At 46.1% G+C, this 12,233-nt stretch overlaps 3 protein-coding genes across 3 annotated transcripts; 2 read left to right on the forward strand and 1 right to left on the reverse strand.

The window, feature by feature from the left end:
* Positions 1 to 2,710, forward strand: L199_004034 (uncharacterized protein; the record flags this gene model as incomplete). Its single annotated transcript, XM_064889762.1, has 2 exons — positions 1 to 26; positions 94 to 2,710. 2 exons carry the CDS (start codon positions 1 to 3, stop codon positions 2,708 to 2,710), a joined length of 2,643 nt encoding a protein of 880 aa, XP_064745834.1.
* Positions 2,711 to 3,130: 420 nt separating this feature from the next.
* On the reverse strand, positions 3,131 to 8,115 carry L199_004035 (uncharacterized protein; the record flags this gene model as incomplete). The annotated part of the gene is made up of 4 exons (XM_064889763.1): positions 3,131 to 3,851; positions 3,929 to 4,932; positions 4,998 to 6,250; positions 6,327 to 8,115. 4 exons carry the CDS (start codon positions 8,113 to 8,115, stop codon positions 3,131 to 3,133), a joined length of 4,767 nt encoding a protein of 1,588 aa, XP_064745835.1.
* Positions 8,116 to 8,649: 534 nt separating this feature from the next.
* L199_004036 (uncharacterized protein) lies at positions 8,650 to 12,007 on the forward strand (the record flags this gene model as incomplete). The annotated part of the gene is made up of 8 exons (XM_064889764.1): positions 8,650 to 8,819; positions 8,895 to 9,238; positions 9,291 to 9,443; positions 9,506 to 9,625; positions 9,681 to 10,041; positions 10,110 to 10,905; positions 11,002 to 11,148; positions 11,219 to 12,007. 8 exons carry the CDS (start codon positions 8,650 to 8,652, stop codon positions 12,005 to 12,007), a joined length of 2,880 nt encoding a protein of 959 aa, XP_064745836.1.
* Positions 12,008 to 12,233: the final 226 nt, after the last annotated feature.

The following is a 12,233-nucleotide window of genomic DNA, read 5'->3' on the forward strand; positions in this document are numbered from 1 at the left end:
ATGCCAATCGATATGTCTGCTGCAACGTAAGTAACCTATCTGATCTCTTGCGACCTTCGAAATGTTGTTGATGCCTGTGATTATCTTCCACAGGTTCGCACCTGCGCCGTGGACAAGAGCTCCAGTATCAACCATCTACTCGCAAGAATTGATTGACCCACTGGATTCCACTGTACCTTCAGCAGTTCATTCACCGGACTCATCATATTCTGAGACGTCCCCAGATTTTCAATCTCCCACTTTCCCCTTAGATCAAGCATTCGAGTATGATAACAGCCACGAGGAGATCCAAGCGGAAGAGTACGATGAGGTGAGGGAACAAGAAGAAGAGGATGAGGAAGTACCCAGGTGGGGTATGGGTCGAAGGCCGTCATGGGCTTTATCAGCTGGTGGATCGGTCATATCAATGTCCCCCAGGGGAAGTTTTAGCTCGAGGGCCGGGGGAAGTTTCTCTGGAAGTCTAGATAGTCGAAGAGGATCATCAATTTCTATGTCATTGACTAAAGCACCCAAATTGCCTTTCGAAGCTCGTCGAAAATCAAATCCTAGCTTGTTAGGTTTCGACCTGGCCGAACAGAGGAGAAGATCAAGTGCGAAAAGTCAACATTCTTTGACTCGAAGGAGGTCTAGTGCGCTGTCATCGGCAATGTTCAGATCTCGTAGAAATTCATCTCTTATTGATGCAATGGAAGAAGCCCGCCTGAGGAATATAGCTAGTTTAGATTTGCTTCGAAGGAGGTTTTCAGAGGTGGTGGAAGTGACTCATGGATATAGTGATGAAGAGGATGATTTAGATGGTGCATGGGATTACCAAGCTTGGTCATCATGTACGGAAGATTACGATACGGAATACGATGACGATTCCGAAATCCATACTGAATCGTATGTCCCTTCACCGGATTCAAGAAACGGCGCATTCCTTCCTGCCTTGTTCTCAAATTACCCTCTAGAGTCGGTTGCAGTTGCTCCTACCTCTGTAGCTCCGGATGATAATGGATTGGACCTATCGTCAGTCAGCCCATCATCACTATTACAAGCCCCCACATTCACCCGAGATGATATTACCCTTGAGAGGATCGGTACTCCTCCTCCATCAGCTCAGCCCAACGCAATCTTACGAGATCCAAGTAGACCTTCACTCAACCGAGCGATCACCAGTTATGTCGCACCGCGCACAGTGGGTGTACCGCCCGGTGCTGCCCCACCACGACCAGGTCTAGCTAGATCGGTCTCCAATCCTCATGTAACCACATCATCATCCTCAAAGGAGGCCATCCATGCATTGGAGCTTCGAGCGGCAGGATCGTTCCCTCTAGCCAGAACTACACCTCTTGGTGTATCTCCTTTAAGAGAAAGTCTGAGACGTCAATCGGTAATCTCTGACGGCGGCGAATCGTCAAGACGAAGTTCTCTGGGTGAAAGAAGAAGAAGCTCATTAGTCCCTGGTATGAGCATAGGATCTAGGAGAACTACCAGGAGTGGATCATTCAATGGTTCGGATATCAACGATGCTTCTAGGAGAGCCTCATTAGCCGAGAGAAGGATGTCGTTGGTCAAGGAAAGTGCATTTAGGAGGATGTCAGGGTCAAACGGTACAAGGAGATCTTCAACTAGGAAGTCGTCCGAGGTCGATACGAGAATGAAGCCGGGTAGACCGTCAACCAGTAATGAGTCTGTACTAAATGACTCTCGGAACTCTTCAATAGTCAGTATAGGTGAATATGGTTATTTGGCACCTCAAATCGTCATTGATGGTCCCAAAGTGGCACCTTCATCTTCAACGTCGACTAATCCAGTACGGTCTGAAGAAATTCCACTTTCTGTACCCGGACACAAATTACGAGCCAATGCACCTTCTTCGATCGCTCTTCCATCTTATACCTTCCCTTCAATGAATTCGCTTACTTCACCTACATCACTATCACCTACGTCCACTACCCCAAATTCCGGGCCTTATGATCCGATGATCACACCTACTACATCGAGAAGCTATTTCGCCTCTGAGAGCTCTGGGTCACCCAAGACGCCTCGAGGAATTAACATGATAATAGATCGAGGCAGACCAATTCCATCGCCTGAATATGACGCGGCAAAAGTACTACCTTTCAAAGATACCTCTGAACCTAAGGAGGAGGTAATAGTCAGACTTGGTGACCGATCAAGTGCAAGAAAGGTACTGTCTATAGAAGATATGCACTTGGTCTTGGATGATGGCCCTTCGGCTTCGAATGCCGTTCCCAAGGAGGTGAATGTCAGTGGTAACAAACCTGGATTGAAGAGATACCCTACGGATATACAATCTCCACCTGGATCTGGATCAGGATCGGTACAGAGTCAAAGACCAAGCTTGTTTAGAGGACTTTCATTCCCTATTTCCAATGATTCGGTCAAACAAGGATACACATTCCCTCCTCACACTGACATAGCCACTGCCACCACTACTACCCCAATCGCAGCATCGACAACAAAGAGAGATGGCGGTAGAGGTAATGAATCCTATCAGTTCCCTCAATCTGATGGATTGGCAAACAAGGGCAAGAACAAAGTACAACTCTCGGTTCAAGTTCAAACTCAAAATTCTTCTACTTTACCCAAAAATAGATCAATCACAATTATAGAACCTCCTTCACCTCGTTCGGCAAAACCTAAAATGGGAGAGAGGACATCTTCGTTTACGAGGTTCTTTCAATCCAAATCTAAGAAAGTGTAACCCAAATTAAAATACTATCATATCTTATAATTAAGTCTTTTGGCTTCTTCGGGGGGACCCGTGTATACTCGAATGATACGAGTTAACATCTCCTGTTCTGTACATGAAACATGTAATTTATATATACGGACTTTATCCTGATATTGGTGTAGTATTGCTGCAGTATGTATTACCTTATGCAATTTAAAATGTTGCAATCCTTCACTTGTCTTGATGTGGCACAGAACGAGAACAATGGTTGACTGATACGAATTTTCCAATATACAATATTCCTACAATATACAATATAGAAAAGTCGATGGTAATGACGAATAATTACAAAAGAATGTACAAAGAAAAATCTGAGTTATCAAGGTCAAACCAAAAGAAAAATGAGATCTTCATGAAAAGTCGTTAGACCACCACCTGACTGTAGCTTCTCTAAACTCTCAAACCTTTATTCCTAATCGAATCATTCCTCTCTATGATCTCATTCCCATTTTTCAACGATCTTACATCTTCCGCACCTTCTTTAGCAGAATGTAACAATCCTAATAATCCAGGTAAGAGACTATTCTGTCTACACAACAGAACAAGTTCTTTCCCAGTTTGAATCTCCATTATACCCGATTGTCTCTCTTGGCCATTCAATCCAAGAGGCGGATTAGTCGATTTGGTAGGTACCAATGGACCTAGATCGTATTCTTCCTTTAAAGGTTTGGTATATGAAATGGAAACACTACCTGATCTAGTTGTCTTTTCTTTACTTGCACTTGATCTATCTCTACCTCTATTATTATTACTATCTACTCTACAGCCATTACCATTCGAGATCATGGCGGAAGCATCTATTGGTTGGTGTTGTGATTTCCATTCCGAAGGAATCAGAGCGTCTCTTAACACTTGGATCGAAACATTTTCAGCTGTTTGTCTAATCTTCTCTTGAACCGTTGTGATAGCCGACGATTTAGTTTGTTTGGTAAGATTGATTTGTTTAGATAGCAGTTTACCCCATCTTCTCTTACTTTCCAGATCATTCAGACTGAAACAGTATTTCCTCTTCAGGCCTAAATGAGAAGTGAACGATACGTGGAATGTATATTTCATGAATGCTCGTTCGATGGTGAATAATCGGGTATTACCAAGATTACCATACAGAGCGCTACGTTCAAACAAGCAATTAGCGAATATATCAGCCAGCGAAATGAGCTTTTTAAACTGAGATGTAAGTAGACTTACGCATTACTTCCTATTCTGTTGAACAATAGATGTCTGACGCCCAGACTAGTCCCCTTCAATCTGAAAGACTGTTCTGACGAATTGGCAAAGTCCAACAAGAGAGGCTCAAACACCAGCCCTTCTCCTAAAAGCTTGATCTTGAAAGATGGATCTGGAGTCGGTATGGAGATAGTAATCTTGTCTGACCAAGTATTATATGACAATTTTGAAGGTATTCTAGGATTGATAGCGATCTCCTTTGACCGACCAACTTCTTCGGACGGATCGAGCGATTGTACCAATTCAGTCTGTTTGACTGAAGTGAAAATATCACTTAACAATTCCACCGGTACCAATCCTCGAGGATCTTTCGATTGGAATGCCGATACGAACGTTTCTTCGTTGATCGCATGGTTGGGCAAAGAGAATCCGAAAGTACCGTACAAGGAATCGTTAAATTGGATAATGCTCAATAACAACTCAGCAGCAAGATCTCGATCGTAAGATATGTGAGATTGGTTCGCTTCGAAATATCTATATCCAAATCCTCTCAAAAGGTTCTCGCAAGATGTACGTTCGGTAGGTACTCTCACAGATAGTAAGAACATTCTAAGAGCCTCGTCAATCCGGATATTCGAGAAATTGAATCGATCGATGAAATGCCTCATCAGCTTATCATTATTTGCCAACAGGTATCCTACTTGAGCTTTATCCAGTTCGGGTGTTTTGAATATCAATGAGGCTAATGTAACGGTATCGACTTTTGGATTACTCCTTTCGACCAAATAGGCACAAGCTGAAACGGGATCTTGAGCGAAACGTTCGATGAAGTTGGTCACTACTGGATGTCGAGGTGGTTCAGCGGTGGGCTCTTCGTTGAATCCTGATATTGCCAATCTGTCAAGGGAGACTATTGATTTGACAATATATTTCATATCGAGTGTAGCATGAATGCCGTGCGAAATGATGGGCTTGGCAATCACCAGGATATCGTTGAAAAGGAAGAGATAACGGTCTTTGACGGTCTGCACGTAACCAATATATCAGCAATCACAGAAAGCGAAGGGATAATGAGTCGAGTGTCACTTACATGTGTATTGACTACCTGAAGTATTTGAGAAGACAATAACAGTTTTCTAGGCGGATCGTCCAATATCTCCGGTCTAGCAGGATCATCCGGACCCATGGCCAACACCGCATCCATCCGAGTGAGAACATCCTTCGACCTTTGATCTAAATCCTCTTCCATCTGTTCAGGTACAGCCGGTGTATTGTTCTCACCGCGCATCGAAATGAATCTAGTAAATCTTGATCCTTCTTCGCTGACCTCAGGGACGACAGACACACTTGGCGAAGCCGATCTATGCCTGGCAGGTTTCACACCTAATGTATGCTGGGGAGGTGGAGGAGGTGCGAAGGGATCGACATCCGAAGAGATGATTTGAGCTCCTTGTCCCAACGTTCTAGCTTCTCCTGCGACATCAGGTGAAGAGCTCTCACGAGATACACTACCTGATGATCTTGGGGAAGTAGAATGACCAAATGCTTTAGATAACCAATTTCTTTTCGTGGCGCTATCGGCTGAAGCGCGTCTGTCATCTGGATGAGTAGCGGGAAGTGGTAAGGCATAGATAGACTCTTGGACTACTGATGGTGTAGCGCGTTGTTGACTCGGTACGGCGGAATCGGAAACTTGATGTATAAGTTTAGGAGGTTCGCCCGGTGCTAAGGTACCATCAGTATTCTTTCGTTCCAGCTGTGCTATACCGGGGAAAGGAGACAGTTTGGCGCTCATGATTCGGGGATCATTGAGATTTGCTCGGGGTAAGAACGAAACTTGGGATGGATCATTTGATAACTGATGTTGCAGCAGCAGGGCAGCTTGAGGATCAGGCGCGATTGATGCCGACAGAGAGCTGACAGATGGTTGGTGTCTCGGGCTATGCTCCTTTGAGTAAGAGGGCGAGGTGGAAGACTCGGAACCTCGTCGACTGAAAGTAGCGGGCTGAAGGTTCATCGGACTAGCTGGAGGACTCTGAGTGAAGCTAGTGATAGATGTTCTACTTTGACTTCTCTTCTTCATAGCAGATCTAACACTGCCCTTGAGTTTAGCAGAAAAACTACCGGTTTTCTGATGGTACGTCTTATCGGTAGGTACCCGGATTTCCTGATCTTCTTTACCGCCAACTTCTTCCCAAGACATCATACTATCTGTGCGGGTGGTGGTACGAGAAGGAGGTGTGAGATCACTTTCATCATCGACAGGGCCCTCAGTCAAAGGGACTTGAGTTTGGTGGAATTCAGCCGGACTGTGGAGTATGGGAGAGTCGGTGAATGTGGCTTCTGCATTAGGGAATGAAGTACATCAGCAAAAGCATCCCTACATCAGTATCTTTGATGAGTCCAAGCGATCACTCACGATGCAGGTCTTTCGCCGGTGTTCCCCATTCACTACCCTCGTGAACCTCTTGAGGCCAATGCTGGCCATTTCCATGAGGTCTTAAACCCGCTGATCCCGGAAGTGAAGAACCTCCCATGACGAACATCATTGAGTCTAAACCACTTAATGTTGATGCGCCCGGAGATTGAGATCCCTGTATGGTGCTTTCCGTCGAGGTTGAGCTTTGTGGGGCATGACCGGGTCGAGTGGGTGTAGCATATGAGGGTTTCGGAGGGAGAAGGGGTTCATCGGAGACTTGCACGTCGGTATGAGCGAGATTCTCGGTATATTGTTGATTATCATGTTCTGGGGTTACGATGGAAGGTAAAGGTTCTGCAGTACCAACTGCACCTCTAGCAGTCCTACTAGACAGACTTCTTCGGAGATGATCTTCATATTCGAATGGCTCTTGAGTTGAGATCATGGTGACCCTCGATATGGGTCTATCACCCGACGCTGCCCCAGCGGCAAGTAGATCACCGCCACGAGCAGGGATAAATTCAGGTTGAGGTGGTTCCTGAGGTGAATGTCGAGTGAATAAAGGTATTCCATTGTCCGGTTGAGCTTCATGATGATGGTCATCGCGATTTTCATGAGAATGCTGATTTTGATATTCTTGCGCCTGGTTCTCGTCGTAGTATTTATCATCATCGTCGCCATCTTCCTCGCCGGGAATATCCTGGTCTTCATCATCTTGGTCCTCATGTTGTTCCGATTCCACAACTTCCGCTTGAGCCCTTCTTTCCTCCCATAATTTCCTCACTTCCTCTTCTTCCTTCTGTCTCGCAGCTCTTCTTTCCGCTAATCTCTCCACCATCCTCCTTCCTACCGCACTTCTCCTCTCTTCACCCATATTCGAGGAAGAAACGGTAAAGCTCCTCTGTAACCTAGGTCTAGCTTCTGCCAAAGTCAAAACAGGCGAAGTATCCTCCATGGGAGCTTCGGCAGCATGGGATTTGTTGATAGCCAAACCTAACATCCTTGGTCCACCTAACGTACCTGCTCTGGTGAGGTTGACGCGTGAAGGGGTAGATAACGTAAATTCATCTTCAGGTTGTGGAGCTTCTTTCCCGCCAGTAAGCTTTGACATAGCATGGGCTCTGGCTGCATTGGAATTGGACCTCTGCAATGTAGCTAATTCACCTAAAGTCGGAAGGGGACTGGGTGTATTACGTCCTACGCCTATGGGTACAGAGTGAGGGTATGGGTTGGGTGATAGACCTGTCGGGGTCAAGGAAGGAAGGTAGGATTGAGCGAGTTGCATAGCTGCCCAATCTGCTGCTGGGGGCGTATGAAGCCCCATAGGAGATGCCATATGGTATGTTGAATTTGCCGATACTGATCGTTGCATTTGCATCGCTGGTCCGGGAGTAGGTGAAGGGTACATGTTGCTGTGGTCGAAAGTTGTCGCTACAGGTGAAGGGGATAGTACTTCTTGAGGTTCAGATGGGTTGGGAGAAACGTCAAGTGTGGATGGTCCAGCATGTTGTTGTTGCTGTTGTTGATCACTCAACGTGTTGGTATTCTCATTCTGGGTGTTGAAGATCTGTGCGGTGTGGTGATTCGTAACGGTGCTGTGTTCAGCGTTTATAGCTTGAGCAAGGGATGGTCTACGTCCATCCGGTCGTCGAGGTAACGAAGCTGCTCTTTTCAGCTTTGCGACTGCCTGTGAGCGTACCTCGGCAGGCGTGGGTGGAGAGGTCGGTCGAGAACCTGCACGAGAGGACGGCCGCGAGGCATAGAAATGCTGCTTGGTCGGTGAGCCCATACTGGGGTGATGGAAATGATTGAAATTACGGAAGGTGAAATGGGTGGTCGCGGAGGGGTTTTCAGTGAGTGATGGTGTTCAACGCATAGTAATATACTGAGATACAGTTGAAGCTGGTGAGAAGGGGGGTTAGGTCTTTGTTCTACGATGTCTGTGCTATTGTCAATGCTTTATAGGTCATGTTGTAACGTTGCACAGCGACACACAATTCGAGGGATGGATGGATGGGATGGGATGGGATGGGATGGGATGGGATGATCCTGTGTGTTACACTTTCAAACTCAGGAACCGATTAATCCTTGATCCTTAATCCTTGATCCCAACACCCCCTTTTCCACATTCTTCCTCTTTCATCTCTCCTGGTCTTACTCACTCTCATAAAATTACATAACTATCGCCAAATCACCCACTATCGCAGAGACCAGACAGATATTGGCCAATACATCAGGAATCACATCACCTCGGTTTATCCAGATCCTCGCATCGCTTTCTCGGTCTGTCTTGAGAGTGGTGTAAAGGACCCTCGTTGATACCATGATCACCCTCACCCCCTTGTCCTCCTCTGCAGCAGCTTCCTCCTCATCAGAACCGATATGTTACCTTTTAGAGCTTGATGAGGCGAGGATACTGCTCGACTTGGGACAGAGGGATTATCGGGCAAGCTCGTTGCAGGATAATTGGGAGTACGAGGAAAAAGTCAGAGAGTGAGTCAATCAAACACGCCGCTACCTGGGGCATCGGAAACAACGACTTTACTTATCCTTGCGCTTGATTTGCAGACTCGCACCCACACTCTCGTTGGTATTGTTATCACACTCTCCTGCAACTTACCTCTCCCTGTATCCTTACGCCAGAGCAAGATGGGGATTGACATGTCCTGTATACGCTACTCAGCCGACGGTGGAGATGGGACGAGTGGTCTGTCTAGCAGAAGTAGAATCATGGAGAGCGGAATGTCTTGTGGATGAAGGGAGTTCACTTAGTGCAAATGGAGCAGAAAGTAGCAAATTGGATAAGGGGAAGAAACCACTGAGAGGGCCATTTGTGCCTACCGTAGAAGAGATCCACGAAGCCTTTGACTGGATAAAGGCTATCAGATATAATCAACCTCTACATCTTGGTGGTAGGTGCATGCGCAATATCGAATTACGTATCCGCTAACGGTCATGATGTAGGCGATCTCTCACATCTGCTATTGACGCCTTTCCCTTCCGGTCATACCTTAGGAGGAACTTTGTTCAAGATTCGTTCACCCACGTCGGGTACGATCCTATATGCTGTGGGGATCAATCATACAAGTGAGAGGCATCTGGATGGTATGGTTGGAGGTGAGTCAATCTTCACCTTGTGGGATATGAGATATGATAGGATGCTTATGTGAATGTCATAGGTCACAATGGTCCAACAGGATATGCTGAAGGTGTGTTACGACCTGATCTGTTGATCGTGGAGGGAGGTCGAAGTGAGGTGGTCAACCCCAAGAGAAGGGAAAGAGAAACAGCATTGCTAGGTGAGCACTCATATTCTTAGCTCATGCCATACCGAAGCTCAATTGTTATACATAGATGTTGTAACTTCCACTCTTGAATCGAATCACTCCGTGCTTCTACCTTGTGACCCCTCACCACGTTTACTGGAACTGTTGATACTGCTTGACCAACATTGGACGTTCAAGTTGAATCCTACCAATAAGCGGTGGCAAGCTTCCAGCGACCCGTGGCCTTACCCCTTATGCCTTGTCAGCAGAACAGGACAAGATATGGTTTCGTTTGCTAGGAGCTTGATAGAATGGATGGGGGGTGTGGTCAAGGAATCTGGTGGCGAAGAAGTGGTTGTAGGAGATCTAGCTGGTGGTCAGAAAGGTAGAAAGAAGAGGAGAAATGCTGGTGCAGCTCTGGGATCGGAATACGGTGCTTTGGATTTCAGGTACGCACGATCTTTTACTGCTGTCTTCGATTATCAAGGATGAAGCTCATGAGTGAATGGTTGATTAGACATGTGCAATTCTTCTTGACGCCTTCCGATCTCCTTCAGGCGTACCCACTCATGAGACCCAAACTTGTCTTGGCCATCCCCCCATCCATGTCTCACGGTCCGTCACGGTTCCTCTTCACCACTATGGCGAGCACGGAAGGGAATGTCATCCTTCTCACCTCTCGTGGAGAGGATACCACTTTAGCTCGAGATCTGTACCAGCGGTGGGAGCAGGAACAAGAAGAAGCGTCAAAGTGGGGTAAAGGGAAGATCGGGAAACTAGGAGGATTGAAAGGCCAGTTACAGATAGAGATGGATTCGAAAGTTCCTCTAGCTGGTGCAGAGTTAGATGCGCACCTTGAGAACGAACGGTTAGCTAAAGAAAGAGAAGCGGCTCATCAAGCAGCGTTGGACAGATCGAAAAGGATGCTAGAAGCTGATGATCTTGAATCTGACTCGGAGTCGGAATCGGGTGAATCGGATGTTAATGAAGATGATGGAATCATGGCTCCTGTCATCACGAAGAGACGGCAAGATGCTAATGCATTTGCGGGTGATGGAGAGGATGTCAATAGGACAATGTCATTTGATATATACGTGAAAGGACAACAGATGAGAGTGTACAATAGACCTGGCGAAATGACCAGATTTAGGATGTTCCCGTTCTTGGAGAGGAGGGGAAGAAAGATTGATGCGTACGGAGAGGGACTGGATATCGGTCAGTGGGTTAGGAAGGGGAGGGAAATTGAAGAAGAGGGCGAAACAGAGGAGGTTAGGGAGAAGAAGAGACAAAAGGAGGAGGAGGAAGAGAAACAGGTGGGTTGATATATCCTTCCTTGGTCTTTCTATACTCCGATCAATAACGAATTAGAGCACTTGCTGACACCTCTACTGCTATCTCCGTACTTGCAGAAAGTGCAACCCGAACCACCATCAAAGTATATCTCAGAACAGCTCAATCTCGACTTGCGAGCATCTATATTCTTTGTGGATATGGAAGGTCTGCATGATGGTCAATCCATCAAAACTATCATATCGGATTTACAACCTCGTAAACTGGTGAATCCAATCACTTTATCTCGTCTTCGGTGAACTCGTATAGCTAACCTTGCTCATTGGTCACACTTAGATACTTGTTCGATCCGAACAAGAGATCACGTCGTCCCTGGTGAATTACCTCAATTCTGTCTCTGGCGTTACTCGAGATATATTCGTTCCTGCTACGGAAGAACAGGTGAAGATAGGTGAACACGTTCAGTCGTACTCTATCACTCTGAGCGATACCATATCGGCTGGATTGACCAAGAAATGGTCCAAATTCGAAGGATATGAAGTAGCCATGATAGATGGTAAAATCGCTTTCGCACCTGGATCTACCGTTCCAGTACTAGAAAGTTCGCAACTGGTCAAACCCCTGCCGATTGAGGAAGAACAGGCGGAGAAGAAAGTCGAAATTAGCCAAGATGGAGATGTGGAGATGACTAGCGAGCCAGCGAAAGAAGCTACCGAAGAGACAGCTCAAGATGACCAGGTGCAAGTCAAAGCTGAACCGGAAGAAGCCAAAGACACAGATGTCAATGAGGTGGTCACAACGAAGAAGAAAGTACCTGTACCATATCATATTGCAAAATCTTCAATCCCATCATCACTGTATATCGGTACATTACGACTGACCTCTCTCAAATCGAATCTTACCAAATTGAAACCTTCGATCCCATCTGAATTTGCAGGTGAAGGAACCCTACTGTGTGGACCTGGATTACTCACTCCTCCAGAGGAAAAAGTGAAATCTGGAAGTGTAGTATTGGTCAAGAAGATAGGTGATAATGGAATTGTCGTAGAGGGCACGATAGGTAGGGTGTATGATCTGGTAGTAGGTGCGGTGAAGGATGAATTAGCTAGGGTGAATAGCTCATAGATCATCTGGAAAATGCATACATAGCGGGACATAGTTTATCATTAGCATTTGCAATAGGAGAGATCAACATGCTGAACGACTGCAAGTAGCAACCTCAGATTCAGTGTACTAGAAATGAATAACTTAGATGTTGCGCATCCGTACTTTAAGGAGTTGCCTGACAACAGAAGGCGTGCATGCTGGGCAGACTGTGTACTCTACAGGACAAGGTGACCTCTTTCCTTCT

Source organism: Kwoniella botswanensis, chromosome 1, assembly GCF_036426115.1.
Source record: "Kwoniella botswanensis chromosome 1, complete sequence".
NCBI classification, from domain to species: domain Eukaryota; kingdom Fungi; phylum Basidiomycota; class Tremellomycetes; order Tremellales; family Cryptococcaceae; genus Kwoniella; species Kwoniella botswanensis.